The sequence below is a fragment of the Tauraco erythrolophus genome, chromosome 1 (genome assembly GCF_009769465.1).
Source record: "Tauraco erythrolophus isolate bTauEry1 chromosome 1, bTauEry1.pri, whole genome shotgun sequence".
NCBI lineage: Eukaryota > Metazoa > Chordata > Aves > Musophagiformes > Musophagidae > Tauraco > Tauraco erythrolophus.
In genome coordinates this window covers 116,705,413-116,724,358 of record NC_141465.1, presented here as the reverse complement: position 1 = coordinate 116,724,358, position 18,946 = coordinate 116,705,413, and the positions used below count along the sequence as shown (strand labels likewise).

Genomic DNA, 18,946 nt, shown 5'->3' with positions numbered 1-18,946 from the left:
AGCTACTGCACATAAATAGCACAAGTGCAAGATTATTTGCCTCAATACTTACAGGCTTTTTTCCTTAAAAAATGTCTCCTTAGAAGTTTTTATTTTTAATGCAATTTTTTGAAGCAGAAGACAGACTATCCCAACTGCTCTTTAATGTTACAACCAAAGTTTGAAAGAAGTAAACAAATGGAAAAAAAATCCTCTGAATTCCTGTGCTAGATTTCCCGTACACAGAATAACCATTTGAACTGTGTCAGCAATGAAGAGATGATTTGAACAGCTTAGAAGTATGAGGTTGACAATAGATCTTAACAGCTACATTCTCTTAAAACAGAAGATCCTGACTCAGAACTCTTGACAGCAGTTAAGTTTCAGTCTGTCCATATGTTGGTGTAGTCATTTTAAGCTTTCAGGACTTTAGCTCGTTCATTATCTACAACAGTTTTCAGGAGTCCTACAAGAGCAAGGCAGTAATATTTACAGACTCTAATGTTGTCAAATGAATTCATTTTTTTAAAAATGAAAACATTAGACAAGTGCTTTAAATTGAAACAAGCCTGAAAGATGCACAATGTGTAATTATGTTATTTGAAACAAAAAGAAACTCTTCTCAGATGTGATTTCAGAAATATCTAGAAAAAACCCACTGAATTCAAAACAGTTAATAATAAACCAGCCAAATTCTCATGTCACTCATGCTTATTACAAATAGAGAGAAACAAAAAAGATTACCTACTATTTGAGAGCAGATACTTACCACTTCTTCCAAGGCAGCACTTCTTCCAAAAGAACAAGTGAGGTGTGCGAGGCAGTTTACAAATGAAGAGAAAAGTTCACTTGGAATGGCAGTTAAAATATTGCGAGGAAATACGGTTATCAGGTTGCTGATAATACTGGAAATTCCCACTGCTTCAGAATCTTCTATTTCAATTCTAGAAACAGAAATAGAAGTTAGTTTTTTGCCATTAAGAAAAATGCTAAAAGGGAATTGATTTTGTTGATACATTTTCAATCAATAAATCTATTTCCTATTACTTAAGCACCACCTACTTTAAATTGCCTTTTCTTAATTTCAGTAATCCAATAGTAAGCATAAATTACACCCAGAAATTAGCAAGCCATGCCAGTTCTCCATGCAGATACGCTACACTCCAAACTAAAGATTAAAAGATGCCATCTAAATTTAGAGAGCAGGCATACATACCCATTGATAGTATTCAGTAATCCCTCAATGAAGTGTGCCAGGTAATCAACTTGTGAGCCTTCATCAGGAAAGACTGGCCCGTGCAAAGACGCCAGCTGTGCCAGACACTGTAATGAATCTTGGGCCATATCTGTATCTTCTCTGATTTTTCTATGTACCTTTCAGGAAGTGAGATAGTTAATAATACATGGAAAATAGGGTGTTCGTACAACAGTCACATGGCTCTCAAGCCAAAAGAGCACACACCAAAAAAAGCTTACTACAACTTCCATTCAGTCTGAAATGCAAGGGTTTCTACAAGTCTCTAAATTATACAAAACGTCGAGATCGTGACTCAGCTCACAAAATTGCAACCCTTGAATTAACTCACTGAAACTAACATTTAGTTAAGTCTCACCTACATGTTGAAAATTGAACTGTCTACTGAATGTTATGTCTTAAAGAGAGAAACAGATGCCAGCCAGTCAGACATACTGCTCCTTCTAAAAACAGCAATAATGACAGTCATCTCTATTATGCTAACTATGCCTAGGCTACAGAGTCTTGCTAAAGTTAGTCAACAAGTTCAATCAAGATTATATAGATGCTTCTTTAGCAGAGGTAAACACTGAAGACATATACAAAAATGAATGCATCACTTCCTTGGCAACACCCTTAACATTATACAACACCAATGGTAATCTTCCCACATTTCCGTGAACTATTATGTCATCACTTCTGCTGGTGAGACATTCTAGATTAAAATCTAATATGACAGTAATCATAATTTCCAAAACATATTTTAATTACCAAGTGTGGATTTTAATAATTTTCTTAGGCTCATGCCTCCTATACTTTCACATAAGATTTAGCAAATAAATAAGCATAAGGGAAGCTTTTTTGCCCAGAAGAAAATCTAGTTAAAATTATTTCAACAATATTATACATAAAAGTACAGTTAAAACACTAACCAGTTCTCTGTGGCGTTACAGTTGCAGCTTCACTCAACTCCTAACTAGTTGGATTAGCTGCACAGTTAATCTCCGAAAGATCAAACTAGCAGGAGAAACAAATCCTGCAACAGAAATACCCCTCCTGATACACGTCCCACACTAGGCTGAGATTAGAACTGATGGCTCTCTCTAACATGGCAATCCTGCCAACTTTTGCAAGGCTATTAAAATTTCTTAGATCAGATAAATGAATATAAACTACTACCATTCACTGATATTACTTCAAATAGCAAACCAATACTACAAGCTCAACCATTGCAAATCAGGAATCTAAAACTAAAACTGACAGCATGCTGCCCTGGCCAGCGTTCATTCAAAAATAACCATATGCAGGCGGATTTTGCTTTCTCTTAAGTAAAATGCAAATGTATTAAAACAATTCTGCATGTTATACAAAGCATTCTTATCATGAATAAGCAATTGTAAACCAACCAAAGAAACAGATATCTAACTCTGACAACTTCATACTAATAAACGAGGAAGGGTTAATATGTAAGCCAAAAAGTTATTTGCATGTGGAGGGTCACAGCTGACAGTAGCAACTGTCTGGATAGTCTAGACAGCTGTTCAGATTGTGTGTAGCTGCGAAGAGTTCTGCCAGTGATTTTTTCACCTCTTCAAAACTGCTGGAACAGATAAGACTTGCAGTAAAAAAAACAGATTTAAAAAAAAATCCAATTTGTCAAAAAACCTATAAAGTAAGGATATGTATCCAAGCACATATCAGAAAACTCTCAAGCAGCACTGGAGAGTTACATTTACTTTGTCTAATAAAAATTTTGTCCGAGTTTTGGGCACATTATTTCTCTGCTTTGCAAAAATGAAAATAGTCTGAGAATGCTGAATTCTCAGGTCCTAAGAGATGTAACATAAGATAAAATAGCATAGTAAACAAATTTATAAGTCAACATAGGTTCCTGCTGTAGCAACTCCTAGCTGAGGAAAGACTACAAACTTCTCCCTCCAACAGTGGTAGAAATAAAACAATACTAATTTTATCCAGTTTTAATATCATGGTGTTTTTTAAGCTATAAAAATTGAATATTACATTCTTCTATCCCACTCTATCTCTTCCCCATCCCTCCTAACTTAAATCTACTTTAACTTGTTTGGATTTACTTTGTGCTGAGGAAAGAGATACAGAATTCTGTATGTTGAAACTGGCTAGAAAACTGCAATTACATTACTTATTTTCAGCTGTTCCGTTGAACAAATGCTTTAAGACCAGCGAACACATACTGTTCATTTGATCTTTTTTGAAAGCCGTTACACCTTATCTGAAAGACATACTCTACTACTGCTCACCATACTTGGTTTCATTTGATGAATACATGTCCAAAAGCACCAAATGTATAAAAGTTTAGGTAACTATACGCCTTTTTCTTTTGTTAGTGGTCATCAATATAAGCAATTTATAGGCAAAATACATATTCAGTAACCTATGAAAAATACAATCCTTCTGTTTGCTTTGATAAGCAAGCTGAAGTTAACAGAATCAGTCCTACCTGATGCAAAAGGGAGAGTCCGACAATACAGTTTTAGAACAGGAAGGAGCTGCTTTCTCTGTGGTCTGGACTATGAAAGTTGAAGAAAGAAACTTACTGTAAAGAAAAGCTCCATAACTCTGCTGTCCAGGAGGGTCTCACGCCAGGATTCTGTTGGCTTTAGCATCACATTTTGTGAGGATTCAAACATAGCTATATAATGTCTGCCCAGTTATCTGGTGTCAAGGTCAACAATAACATTCCTACTTGGCTTTAAAAAAATCCTAGATACAACAGGATCCATTCAGAAAGAATGTAATGGAAACAAACTTTAAGCCTCTTCACATACACAGCATAATTCATGCATGAGGCCAAGGAATAAAAGGTATTAAGTATTGAAAAAAAGAATGCTCCAGGAATGTTAGATAACAGTTTGATCATAATTATGAGACATACCATAGTGATACGATCACTTTGATAACCAGGGTGTCTAATGTGACACAGCGAGAAGGGAAAAAAGCAACCGCAATTAACAGGTGCTAAAATTTATGCAAAATGGGAAATCATTTTCTAAAAAATTTTCCTGGCAGCTTTTAAAAAGGCCTTATGATAGCTAAAGATAGCTCATTGAAATCTATATCCCATTTTTCTAAATAGCCAAATATGCGTCACAGAATGCAGATATGTTAGCCCTGCATTAATCTGCATTTTTTAATCACACTGTGAAGAACAAAAGCATAAGGCACCACAAGGCACCGTCACATTAAACACATTTGAAACGGACGCGCATGAAAAACGTGCACACCGTGAAGCAACAATTTTGCTGCACTCGTTTCAGTTCTTACCATGTGTTTTGGCATAACTTAATTTGCAAAATTCTGCAAATGCTCTAGTACAGAAAAAACAGAGACATGAGCAAAAACATTTAAACAAGCAGGATACATTCTCTGTCAGTCTGATCACGCAGAAAAGTGTTTATCAAAGATTTGTGAAAGTGCTTCCTTCTGTGCCAACCCCAGTCCAAGTGGTAGGTAAAACTGCTCTAACTCAGAAATGTACGTTTTCATTTGCCTTTTTTAAACCCTTCATAATCCTCTCTGATCCCTTTCTAACCCAACAATCAGAATAAGAGCATACTCAGCTGCATGTAATTTACTTATTGGTAATGAACTGTATTAACTTTTGTACTGTAAGTCATCAGGTATTACAAAAAACATGAATCAAAAGTATTTATATGTCTAGAAGAAACTAAGTTTCACGACGGTGTTATTCAAGAAAGCAGATCCCTTAACTTTCGATGGGTTTTGTTTAAGAGAACAATATACGAAGCAAACATCTAGCTTAACAGGAAAGATTGTGGCACAAGGCAGGATGCACAATTTTAGTTTATTTACACTTGTTTTCTGAGTTCTGCCAAAACCAGAAATTCCTAACACAACTGTGCAGAACCACATTCCAAAAAAGTGACTTTTTCCATAACAGAGAACCAAGTGAACCTTCACCGGTGGTACGTGTCCAAAGCTGTTGTCAGCACATTACAAGGCATAAGAACAATCAAGGATTTTCACATTAGTGCAAAACAAAACCAGTTTCACCATTTTCAAAAGTATCAATGTGTGTTCAACCATACCAGATCTGCATTATTTCAGATGAGGAAAAAAGTAAAAGTCATAGAACTGTATTTTACTTCCATCTGAAATACAGATGTCATTTAAACAAACAAAAATACTTCAGTTCTCCCAGATGAAAAAAAAAAATAAATACGGGCATGAAAGTATCACATGCAAGCATCCTTTATCAGGATTAATATTACAAATTAAAACTAATTCTATCTGGCAAATTAAGCCATGCTTATTTCCTTTCCATTTGGAATGTTTTAGAAAGACCAGTATTTTAAAATTGTTTCTTGACAAGAGCATCCTTTGTTGTAAATCTCCAGTGAAAGACTGGCTTGGAAATACATCAGTATCAGAAGATGATCATAGACACATTATCAGCCTCTGGAAATCAATTTGCTCTTCACTAGGTTGAGTCTACAGGGGGGAGCAGCTACATAACACTTTTCACATGGAATGAAAGAAGGGCTAGTTTGCTGTCACTGTTCTAACCAGCCTCAGTATTTAGCAGCCCGATCCTGTTATTTTTAGTACTGTTTCTCACGCTAATGGTCTGATGACACATCTGACAATAGCAGATTTGTGGGTAAAATATCTGTTCACTGAACAATACAAATTATGCCTGCATCCATCATGGAGATCTTACACTCATTTTCCATCATGTACTCGATGGATGCAAACATTAGCTTAAATTGGCTGTGGAGATACTTGCTGCCATGAAATATCTCAACTTCTTCTGTGCTATGGTTCAGCCTTATTAGCAGCAGCTTAGTTATGTTAAACCTGAAAAAAATTGGCACTAAATTTCCTAGTACATGGCTGTACACAGGACAAATGCAATCTTCATCATCAAAAATTAATTTAATTCTCAATACTTATGAGAAAACAAAAAGTACAGAACTAGCAGAACACTTTTTTGTAAACATTCAAGCTATAACATATATTTATGATAAGCATAGATCAGCCTGCTATGACAGCCTGGAGGGTTTGGGGCTTTTTTTGTTTGTTTTTTTAAATGAAAAACAATTGTAAACTACTTCTGGCAATAAATACAAATGTTTGTAACATTCCCAATTCTACTGAATAATGAGTAACTCTCACTACAGTTCATTTTCAATGACATGGAAATCCAAGCTAAAACCACTACCAGAATCACAGCAACATTTTACCCAGTTCACAAAACTTATGGCACTGATTCCTACAGAGTCTAGAAACTTCCGCTTGAATCGGAACAGATTATTCAAATACATGTACTAAGCTCTACTGAAAAGCATAAGAATACAACTAGATGCCTTCATGTATGATAAGGCTCATATGCTCACTAATCTGTGCCTAGAGAAGAGACCATAATATTTAAGACAAATTTTCTTTATCTTTACCTAAATTATGCTCTATGCTTGTTTTCATTTCATGAGCTGGAGAAATAAGAGTAATCTTTTTAAAATTATAAATTTGTAATTTTAGAATTGTAATTTGTAGAAAAAAAAGTAATTTGAAGTTTTAAGATGCTTCTTGGAGGAACATATTAAAAAAAAAAAAGAAAATAAAAGATGAATGAATGTGTAGTTTCCCTTCATACTCTTTGCCTCTGTCCCAGGAAGGGACTGATGGATAAAGATGATTATCAAAATGTTTCATATCTTAAAGCAGCCCATGAGGGATTATAATGTTTCACCTCAGGACTTCCCACAAATTTCACTATTTGAGAACGGATCCCATTGCCGCCTTCTTGAGAGGCAATGCTTGCCCTTCCACAGAGCAGTAAATTAGGAACTCAAAAATCAAAGCTGAGATTTCTTCTGCCAGACCACCCTTCACAAATTTGTCCACAAGATTGATGAACAACTCGGAAACAGAGGGAAAACTCCTAGGGTGCTAACATCCGAATATCTATCTTAAAAGTTATTTTAATCACTTTGCCTTTGTTGTTTGGAACATTTCTGGAGAGCTTTGTGTCAGTCTTAGACTTATATATTATAAGTAAAAAACTGCACTAGAATGGTAACTGCTTGGCAATCTGCCATCCAGCGTTATAGTGCTAACATACTGATTATATTTGGATTTTTAAGACCTCCTCTGGCTTGCTAGCTCGTCAGCCAAGCACACGGGATGAGTCTAGGAACAACTGTCTAAAACTGATGCAGAGGCTTGCTGCCCCCTATGGAGAAATGCTTCACAAATCTTTATATAACTTACACTCTCGGCAAACATATCCAGCATTCAGGAGAAGGAAGGTATGCTTAAATATTTAATTATTAAACACAAGTATTCTTAACTGTCACGAGAACAAAACTACTTTGTGTTGGAGACACTGGACTCGGATTGCAGCAACGGGCGTAGGAAGTGTAGGAAGACCCAAGCTAATTTTAAAACTGGCCAGTTCCGGAGCCGCTAGCAGTGTAGCCATGCCAGTACCAAGTCTCACCTTGACCACCCAAGTGGATTCTGGAGCTCCTGCTGCGTTTCGCTGCTATGACTATGCAGCTAAGAGTACACAAGCTATTCACTTTAAGCCTAACTTACACTTAAAGCACCTATGCAGAAGTGACTGCCATGCAGATGCAGCTCAAGAGTCACACCTTTCCACTACATACCGGCTGCCATCTGGGATGCTGATGACAAAGCACTGCAAAACTAGAAACTTAAAGCCTCTGGGGCAAGAGAGCAGAAGAGGAAAAAGCCTATATATTTTATCAGTTCTCCTTCATAAAAAGGGTTGTTACTGGTCTCTTTTCCTCTTCTGGTATTAATGCTTTTAAGATGCTCTTACACTGCAATCTGATTTCAGAATTCATTCAGGAAAACCCAGATGATGAAACACTAATTGTTAAAAAGTTCAGTATCAGTACAAACATGTTTAGTGCAATTATGAACAAATTCAGGGGATCTGTCAATCTTCTTTGTTTGCCCAATTTTTTAAGATGAAGTTGTTAGAAAGGATTGTCAAGAAAACACATGGTACCCTAGAAATAATTTCTAAACATCAGTGATTTCAAGGTCAGGTCAGTTTTCACTGAAGAACGATAAGTCTGATAAAAGTAAAATGCAGTTCTCTCTTGAGCTTTCTTAAATATAGCTAATTTGAGTCACACTGAATTTTTCTTTATATCCCAAACAATAGCCAGAATAGTACCCCAACCTTTCATCTTTCAGATGACAGACTGCTGTAGTAAATTCAGGATAATCCTGGGCTGCTAACAAACACAAGACCTTATGAAAGCAGCCCTGCTGCTGAAAGAAATCCATGTTGTCACCACTCAGTACAGGTTCAATCATTTCTGTAGCTGTGCAACAAATCAAACTGGGGACCTCAATCTGCTAAAAAAACAGTTTTCAGCCAGTTGGTTCCCTGCTCAGTATCATGCTCACAGGAGGTGCTAGGGCAGGATGGTTTTTCAGCAGCAATGCCAACTTGAATCATTCTTCAACGCAAACCTCAAGTTTTCTGGAGCATTCTGTGTGTTTTTCATGCACTTCTATTATGCATAACAGATGCTACCAATGTGGGTTGGACCGAGCACAAATCTTGAAAGTCTGCAGAAGTAAATGGTTCACAGGATCTCTTAGAAAGGTGTTTTAAGAGCTTTGTTCTTTTAACTGTGTGGTCCACAAACACACACACTTTAAAAAAAAAAGTGTTCAGATCAGACAAAAGCTTCAGTCAGTTCATACAATTGCCATTACACCATTAACTTCAATGGAACAGCAACGATGCACATTAGTGGAGTGCATCCTGTTAGGTTTACGTAACCTGTATTTTAAATCCAATCCCCTATTCTACATTCACTTGAAAATTTGCCAGCTTGCCTCCAAGCAAGTAGAGGCATCACATCCAGAACAAGAACTAAAGCTCAAGTTCCTCTCTATTCACGTACTATAATTCATGTTAATGAATAAAGTATAAGTAGTTCCATGACAGCTCCTAATGAGAGATAATAGACACCTTTTTGTAGATGGGAGATAGCTGGACAAAAATCTTATGTTCTGTTTAAGAACTTTTGCATTTGAGGACATTCATCCAAAGTCCCTTAGAATGTGGCTGCCAAAACCAGATAAATCCCGAAGTCAAGAGGAAGTGAGAAACATCTCTGGAAGTAAAAGAATATAAATTATATTTAAATCCTGACTCTACAGAACATAATATATATATTATGTCCTTGTCAAGGTGCATTAAAGTCCAGCAACATTCTGCTCTTTAACTGGAGACTTTGGACACGCCCAAGGAGGGAAGATCCTTGAAGGCACTCTTGTAAAGGAGAGGGCTTAGTACTGATCACTTGCACTTCCTTAATTAGTCAAAACATTCATTTAAGAAAAGATGCAGTTAAAACTAGTTCCATCCAAGTAAACAATATTTAACAGTGCTGTAACAGATCTGAAAAAAGAAACTCTACAGAAGCCAACATGCCGCAACAGACTGCCATATGTTCTTAGTGCAAAATAGGAACCCTACGTTATTGTCATTTCCAACAGTACTGCCAAAAACCTCCGAAGCATCTGCAAACACCAGGTGAACTAATACCTCGAGGTAGGAGATAAAAATAACAATAGATTATTGTCTGTGTGTTAGAAAATGAAATGGAAGAAACTGCACATGACTGAAAGGAGGCCTCCTAGGTCATCAGGTCCTGCCCTTCCTACTGCAGGCACATCCTAAAACACTTAAATTACTGAGTTCCAACTTAAAAATAGGTAGGTCCCAGTCTCTCTTCTTTTGTTGCTCCAATGAGATGGCTATTCCAGAATGCATCTTTCATGCCAGCTCTTCTTGCTAGCAGTAGACAATAGAGACTCCTAATAGTCCAATATAGTCTCCCAATAGAGACTCCTCTAACTGGTGCCAGCACTGCCCATCTAACAATGCCACACACAGTTACCCTGTAACAGCACAAGAACTCTTGAGAAGTTTTATGTTTCAATGTAACTTTTGCAACTTAGTGACTTAAATAATGTGCCTTTGGGCAATGGTCACTTTTGAGTTAATGCACATTTATGCTACTTCCTTTTTTTTTGGAGATAGAAGAATCTTGCTAAAGATTATATACAAATACTTCAGATTACTGTTACGCTGTAGGGAATACTGAGAATCAATACTATCTTGCCAGGGGAAATACCAGCTACAGGAAAAAAGATGTATCTGCGGATACAATGGATCGTTTTACTCCATGCTTCGAGTATTAAACTTGTGCCCATTGCTTCAGCATATGTACTGTCAAGATTTGGAAAGAGGATACCAAAAGGATACCAACTGGTCAATCAACACAACAATTCTTACGTTCTTATGTCGTGTTCTACCTATCTAGAAACTGCAGCCAAGTTAAGTTTCACTGCCCATGAGCTAACGATCAACAACTACTTTTAAACCAGTCGTCTTAGGGAAGAGAGATTTATGCCACAATATAATCAACATAGTGCTGCAAACGCCAACACTCATTGAACCTTCATCAGCTAACACCTGCATTTCTCAATGATGATTAAAGCCATTCCAACTTCTGTGAAAACAGGTTACTACATAGAAGAGGGAGACCCAAGCTGGTGCTGTAAATTTTCCAGCAAAATGAAAAGTCCAGTGATAGAAAGCAAAAAGATAGTATCAAGTGGAGCAGAAGTTATGAAAAGCTTTTAAACAGAGCCATGTAAGAGTACTTGTAGTGGTTCAGACTAAAGGTCCATGCAACCTCCATCAGTTGCTAGGATTTGATTAACAGCTGTAGTATGTTCAGTAGGCCAAGTAGCAGAAAACACTGTTAACCTTCAGCAGCAGCATGGCTTGCTTAGCTATTTCAATTAACACGTATTCGCTAGCACCTACAGACTAAATCACTTTGTATTATGTAGAGGTATAACTGAAAGCAGGTACTCCCAAGGCTTTACATCTTGCTTGCGTATATCTAGCTCCATCGCTGCAAACCTTAGCCTTGGATAAAGCGCTCATGAAGAACTAGAGCCTTCACTTCCAAACTGTAACAACATCAGTATTTGGGACTACATCAGAGGTTTGCCCAGAGCAAGACTAAAATTCAGAGGGAACCAACTCAACCCACCCCTGCAAAACACAAGAGCATTTCCTTTCTATTTAAAATTACAGCTTGGGCCAGGGGTGGGGAGTGTTGACACATTGTTTGCCCAAATCCTCTTCCAAAAACTTTTCTAAGACGCAATAATTTGACTCCAGTCTCAGTCTTTCAGGCACATGCACTAAATTCCTCTTTGGACCCCTGCTTAATCACTTCAGTGATTAATAGGAGTAGGATACTTATTTTAATTCATGGCACCTTCCATAAAGACAATATAACTAGTATTCTGTTTTACAGACATGAACCAAGGAATATTCAGTTCCAAATAAATTTCATTTTTGCTGCCCACAGCATAATGAATGGAATCAAAGACAACAGAAACACACAGATACCATCTTCTGACCGTCAAACCAGGAAAGCAAATAAAATCCTTTACAGTGGATTTGAAGGCAGCACCCAGACTCCTCCAGTATGTATAACTTAGTATCAACTGCAAAAGGTTTGAAGAGAAAAGTTTATAAACCAGCTTAAAAATTTGACTCTTGGAAAGTTTACTGAGCATCTTATAGATGGTCTAGCTATTAGAAGAGTCATTGTAATGTTTTACCACAAGTGCTGTCTTAACCCTCTATTAAATAGAGAATGCGATTGATTATTTCTGTAATATTCTTCTAGCCCATTTTTGGGGCTAAGAATTTTAGTATTTTTTTCTTCTCTCCCTCACTCAGACTCTTTCTCTTTCTGATTACCATTGCCTCCTCTACTTTCCATCTCCAACATTCTCTGGACTTTCATAATAAGCACACACCAAAGATGTCAAAATGGAAGCAATGGCACTTGTGTATTGGAAAAAAAAAAAAGACCTGCCATTTCTTCTCTCAGCTACCAAATACTTTTTCTTCAGACCAAGGAGAACCTATTACATGTTCTAGTATATGACCATGCTCTTTTATGGGGAGTTGGTTGAGCAGGCATGTTACTAGATGATGGGGCATTTACCTGCCCCCTCTTCTTCTCTGAGGGAGAAAAGTAGGACAGATGAGATCTCCACATAAAAATTCAGAGCTTAGACTTCTTCACCATTTGGTTCTGCACTAAAGCAGCATATTAGACTTCCTCTCCCCTGCACCAACCAGATAGACCATCAGCACATAACTGGAGGCTGCTCTGCTGAACCAGTTTTGCCTTTTATATAAAATCCTTTAAAACTTTAACAAAGAGCAAGTGCAAGTTCTGTATGTAAGCATCTGTTTAGCAAGCACAGGGGTGATCAAGTAATCAAGAAAACATAAATCAAGGAATAAATACAAGGCTTATACGTTTTACATTTTTCTTCCCTCACAGACTTTACTTATCACCTGGTAGAAGTGACCCAAGTCAGCTGAAAGAAAGGGCCTGACATTAAAAGGATATAATTTGGAGGAAGGAAGTTCCAGCTTAAGACCTGATTGGCTAGTGCAAGATAACGCTGAAACACTGAAGACATCTGAGCATTGAGGTTTTCACGTCTGCTGAATTCCTGAAGTACCTCTACTGTGAGCATGAAGATCTGCCGCAGATCGTCCTCCTATAGTCAGGACGAACACAATATATTAATGCAGTCTTTCAGTTATTAATTAAAATGTTGATTAAAAAGAAATACTTTTCTAAACAGAAAAGAATTTTCTGGTTTCACCCTATTTTTCATTCACATATGGAAAATATTATGAAGTTGTCCCTGCCCATGGCAGGAGGGTTGGAACCAGATGATCTTTAAGGTCCCTTCCAACCCAAACCATTCTACGAGTATAGAAGTTGTCAGTCAGAACCCTCCCCTCCCTTTTGCCAAAATTAATAGATTGTGTTTGTAAAGAATAAGAAAAAAAATTCTCATAAATGCTAGTCATTGAAAGAAAAACTTAATTTTTTTTTAACAACTGGTGGAGGAGAAGGTTGGTCTTTGGCATGAAAAAAAGTTGGTAAGTTGTTCCACAACAGACAGTTTAAAGCAATGCCTTCACAAAAACGTTTCTGCCTGGCCAAACAATACATCTGAGACAACCAGACTACACCATCTGCAATAATATTTTTAAATACATAGCTCTCCTTGGCTTTAAACCAAAGCTATATTTAAGACTATCATTGTTCCACAGGGTATTCGTTTTGTTTGCAATTGGTAGCCAAGGAATTAAAGAGTCCAACCACATAAAGATCTGCAGCTCTACATTCATAAAATGGGCAAAAAGGGATGGCAGCTTTTTGATGTGAGTTTTTAAAAAACACATTATCAACTTGCCTGAAGTTGCCAGTATCTGCATTTATAATATAATATTTGTCCTCTTAAATGCAGTTAGGCACATGCTGTATCTGAATGCACCTGGTGCAAGAAAGTACTTCTGCTTCTCAATGTTTACATTTTAGAAAGACAGGAAGCGTATATTGATACAGAACTAGTTTACCTGAAATATACGTTTACAGTTACCATGGAACTCCATGCTTAATCCAATGTTGCTGGTTTTACTTGAACTTGAGAACTCGCTCAACAACGCCGTTAAAATGGAACAGGCCAAAGTTTGCTATAAAAAAAATAAGGGTGAATAATATAACTAAAAGATGTCCAATAACATAATACCACCTACATTGTCCTTAAATTATTATATTAGCATATTTCTACAACTGTTACTTCAGTTTCTTCTAACACAAACTAGAACAACTCAAACTTTCAGGATCCTTGGGTGAACCATCTCTGGAATCATCCAGGCTCCATCCTTAGAAAAGAAATTCAAATATTTGAGCAATATGAAAGCTAGTATCTGTACGATGATCACTACAAAACAGAAACAAACTTACTGCAATCCATTTCCCAGCCTTGCTGTTTACTTCCTCTCCCTGTGCACAAGGCTTTACAGGTATTCATTTCAGGGAAGATTCGGCTTCCACTTATTTCTACTGATCTAATAGTTTAGGTCACTCTGAAGTTTGTTTTGGCCCTTCTTTGCATTTGCTACACTTACGGTGTTGGTATTTGATCATGATTAAATTTATACCACCAAAAGTGATCACGGCTAGTCAAAAACAACACTTGCAATACACCATCTACTACATATTTTCACTCTCTCCCCAACAAAAAAAAGGAGATAAATTCAGAGAAAGCTCTGAAGCTTGAAGGCTTTTAGATACTTCCCTCCAAAACACAACATCCACAAACCTCAGAAAGAACCTTTAAAGCTACTCTACTAGAACAACGTCTCTGAAGTGATATAAAAATTGGTGCGAAAAAAGCATCTTAATTTTAGAGAAACTTAAACCTTTAAGTCTTCATGGATCTGTATCTTTTTCATTCTCAAAATTCAAGGCAAGGTAAATCAAATGCTTATCCTAAAACACAACTTAAGTCAACTTTCCTTTATGAAACACACTGCTCCAGCCTTTGATGCTGATTTTTTGAAATTAAAAAAAGCTTTTTTTCCTGATGCCAAAGTCCAGTAACCATCATCACCAGTTTTAACATTTTTTTAAAAAACTGATCATTACATACAAAGGGGAGTAAATATTGTACAGTGGAGATGCAAGAAGTACTTCAGAAGTGTGCCATACACTACAGTAACAAGCACAATAGAAACTGTACACTGATGAAATGAAAGCACTTTTTGTTAAAGAGATGTTCTTAACAAAAAACTTCCAAATTACTGACTATTCTCTCAGACTGTTTGGAGCCAAGGTGCCAGGCATGGACAGAGGGATAGGAATTGTTAAAGGGTCATGCATGCCAGCAAGTGTCCAGGGGTTAAACAGAAATATGCACACTACCTCTGAACACCCGAAAGATTAAAGTGGAGATGATACTATTTATGCAAGCTCATACAACAGCTGAGACCAGTGCCATCCACGCACCAACTGCAACATCTTTGTTCAGAAATGCCTCTGAAGTCAGTACCTTGACCCCCCAGACAACTAGTTATCTTAGCCAGTATACACTAAATTAACATTCTTACTTGCTAAATAAGTTCCAGACAGATTGAACACAGTGGCTTCATGATAACATATGGGTTTTCTCTTCTACTGTATAATAAAGCTGTACGGTGGACCAGCATATTGCTGATCAGTTGCTAAATTATTTCTTAAAAAAGGCAAAGATTAGATTTATTTCAAGAAGACTATTTCTCATCTATAGTCGCCACTGTCACGTCACATATGATAAAAGCAATGTTTAGCCAGTGAAAAACAACATCACACTTTAAACTACTCCAACAAAATCGCAATTTTGCCATTTCTATACTAGACTTAGAAATATTTCTAATTAGCTCAAACATTTCAATATTTTATTTCCAAATGTCTACGTAAGCTATTTATACAACAAATATTTTTTATTTAGAGGAAATCCAGATTTGATCCAATATAAAAAAAATTAGTGTAGGCTAACACTGAGTTTTAAATCCAATGTTCAAAGTTCCATATGAAAAGAATTAATCTAGGAGGGAGGAAAAAAAACTCAAACTAAAAAAAACCCCGAACACCCAGAAACCCAAAGTTTGGCTCTAGAACAATGCTTTAGATAAGAATACATGTTTTCAAAGGAATAATGCAAAGTTGCCAGAGAACACTGCCCAATTCCATTATGTGCCAGGAGATGCAGAAGTCTCACAAGGCTCTCTAAATACTTTTAAAAGCAGGCTTTCATTTTATGCTTGAACTACTGACACACTGATACTTTTCAGCTCAGAGAAGCCATGACGTTAGGACATCATTAGTTGCAATTAGAAATCTGAACAGTTTGATGCTCTGTAACATAGTCATTACTATGTGGTATTAATGACTACAATAGTACAACAGTCTGGCTAAAGCTAAGCTGCTCCTGCTTTATCATGCAAAGATCTTCACCCTAAGCCACCATCTAGACCACCACAGGACAAGCAGGGCAGAGATGCAGATTACCCATCACTTGCAGTCAGTTGCCAGTTATTGGAAAATAAATCAGTTAGTTCCAATGACAGGTAAGGAATAATAGGAAAAAAAAAATGTTTGTTCCCACCATGATTACAAATATTTAATATTAACTGAAATAATAGATATTTTCTCCTTCCATTTTCTCCAGTTTGTTTATATGGTATATAATAATTAATTCTTTCTGTTTGGATAGTAACATGCTACTGCGTGATAAAAGCATGTTCCAGATTTTTCTGGTATTTCAAGGAGAAGTTTAAAAGGAAGGTTAAATTTTATGATTGATGGTCACAAAATCTCTTCAAAGAAAGATGTGAAGAGCAATGCATGCGGCTAGGCTGACTGAATCTGCTAAGAGCCTGATGAAGCACCTTGAGCAGTGACCTGCCCCTCTGATTTCACTAAGAGCTATATTTCAGGTAGTTCTGACATCAGTACCTGCTTTGCACATGAAGGAAGTGTGACACACTTTACTCCCTCCAGCAGCACACTGCTTCCCTCCGCTCTCCTCCCTCCCACTGAATTCCCAGCATCAACTCCTTCACCTTGGTATTCCAATACCTGGGGTGCAAATCCTGACCCACTCCCTCACCATCCCAAGGGCACTGTGTGGCCTATGGGCACGTTTATGCCCTCCTGTGACTATCTGCATCAGCGCTTACCCCTTGCATGCATGAGGAATTGTGAGGACTCCCATATATCCAGGTCACCAGAGCAGAAGACCAAATATAAGATATTGGCCAGTAATTTCAAATGTACTGCAACAACAGGCTGAGAGGAGATTGGTTTCCCAGAAGGTAGGTGCCAGCCCCCCGGAGTTTAGCTTACAGACAAGAGCAGAGGAACAGACCAAGACCTGTAACCTGTTCTGGCAATCTCAAGCGTTCGCATAGAGCTGCACACAAACCCACCACACTGCTTCCCAAAACTCCCATAAGACTATAGGAATTTACACAGATTGTTGAGCATAGCAGTAAGATCACCATTTTCATACAAATATTAACAAACTAATTAACATAAAAGAACACGTGCCCTACCCTCTATTGAACAATTCTGAATACACAGCTATATTTCAGAAACTCTGGAATAGAGCTTAAGTTAACTTTACTAAAAGTAAAATTTTACTTTTTATAAAGTAACTCTACTGAAAGTTAGCTACTAATATTTTGAAATAATTTTTTTTAATTTATATGTATGTTTGGTATGAAGACACTTTTTTAAGTACCCTCAACACAAATGCAGGCTATTAGAGGAAAGATTTCAAAAATCTGAAAAACACCACAATTTCATATAAACCAATACAGTTATGCTCTGTGAAATAAAATTACTTACTCTTACACATAACAAAACTCAATGCACTTAATACATGAAAAGTTCTAAGGTGGAGGGTTGGTTTGGTTTTTTATTTGTTTTGTAGTGTGGGGTTTTTTCAAGGTTTTTGCCATGCCACAGATGAGATTAACGATCCAATTTAATAAAACCATACAGTAATAAGAAGAAAATGTATGTGATTCTGGGCATCATATTAAAAGTCGGATCTGAATGTCTATTGCACAGTAATGCCATTAACTTCATACCAGTAAGAGTACACTTTTGAACCTAGTTTGACTTGCTCGCTAGCAATTTCACTAGTTCTGCCACAAGTACATACCCAAACAATAACCCCATCTAACAAAATAAAATACTTCTCTTGTTGAGAGCAGACTGCCTCTGAGAATAGCTTGGCACTCACCCCAGTTAGCTTTATTACCAGGAATAAACTTTATGAAAGATAGCTATACATAAAACAGACTCTCAGCTGCTCAAACAGAAGATCAATGGGACTTGTGATAAGAGATTAACTTGGCAATCAGACACCCAGTAGTAACATCGTTTTACTGGTTTTGTTTTTAAATTACACTAACAAAACACAGACAACAGAAAGACCATGTACTATTTTAACAATACAAAACATTTATACATAATTCATAAAACTCAGATGCAGAAGGTAAATGCAACTTATTCCTCCAAACGGAATGTCCCCTATAACAAAAGTTAAAGTCATCATGTTTGAAGGGATTTCACACTTGTGCCTGGACAGCCCATGGAATAAGTGAACTGCTTCATTTGAGGGTAGTTAGGTTACAAAGCATCTGAAAGGAAGAAGAGTTCAAATACAGCTTAGGAAAAAATGGACATGTGGTTCACCAGCTCCAAGGCAGAAAAGCCAACAGACAAAGCAGAATGAACTACAGCACCAAGTGTGTTTCCTCCATTCTGAAATTCAGAGCAGAGATACAGCTAGGTTGTCAGAGGCTTAATTAAATCATTCACTTTACTACAAAACCTAAACTATCAAGCTCCTCCCTGCACCGTCTGCAAGTGTCATTTATATCCACAGAAAAATGAGTACGTCTATTTAAAAGAATGTCTCATCTGAACAGAAGAAAAATCATAACATCTGCCCTGTTAATGTTAAATCACTGCCAGCCTGCATATGCATTTAGAGAACTTTTTCTCTCCATCCTTGTAATGTTAACTCTGTTACTGAAACCAAAGGGAAGCCACAAGAAGCATTTAATAATATCCCTAAACCCTAACCTTAACTTGTGTGAGAGCAGGAAGAATCAAAGAGTAAATCTATCAGAGGTAGAATTTGCTGTGCTGCTCCTAGGTGATAAAATTCTGTAGTGAGAACATGTCAAAAAGTGATTTTACCAAATAAAGCTACACTTCCTTT

The 18,946-nt window shown here is 37.0% G+C and overlaps 1 protein-coding gene across 1 annotated transcript in view; it reads right to left on the bottom strand.

Moving 5' to 3' along the window:
• The window catches only part of XPO4 (exportin 4), an 81,338-nt gene that overhangs the window by 26,925 nt on the left and 35,467 nt on the right, over positions 1-18,946 (bottom strand). The window contains exons 5-9 of the mRNA XM_086621545.1: positions 13,743-13,859; positions 12,718-12,871; positions 3,790-3,902; positions 1,196-1,353; positions 749-923 (exon numbers count right to left, since the gene is read on the bottom strand). Of these exons, the coding sequence (XP_086477671.1) occupies positions 749-923; positions 1,196-1,353; positions 3,790-3,902; positions 12,718-12,871; positions 13,743-13,859 (717 nt within the window). The remainder of the gene's footprint in view (positions 1-748; positions 924-1,195; positions 1,354-3,789; positions 3,903-12,717; positions 12,872-13,742; positions 13,860-18,946) is intronic.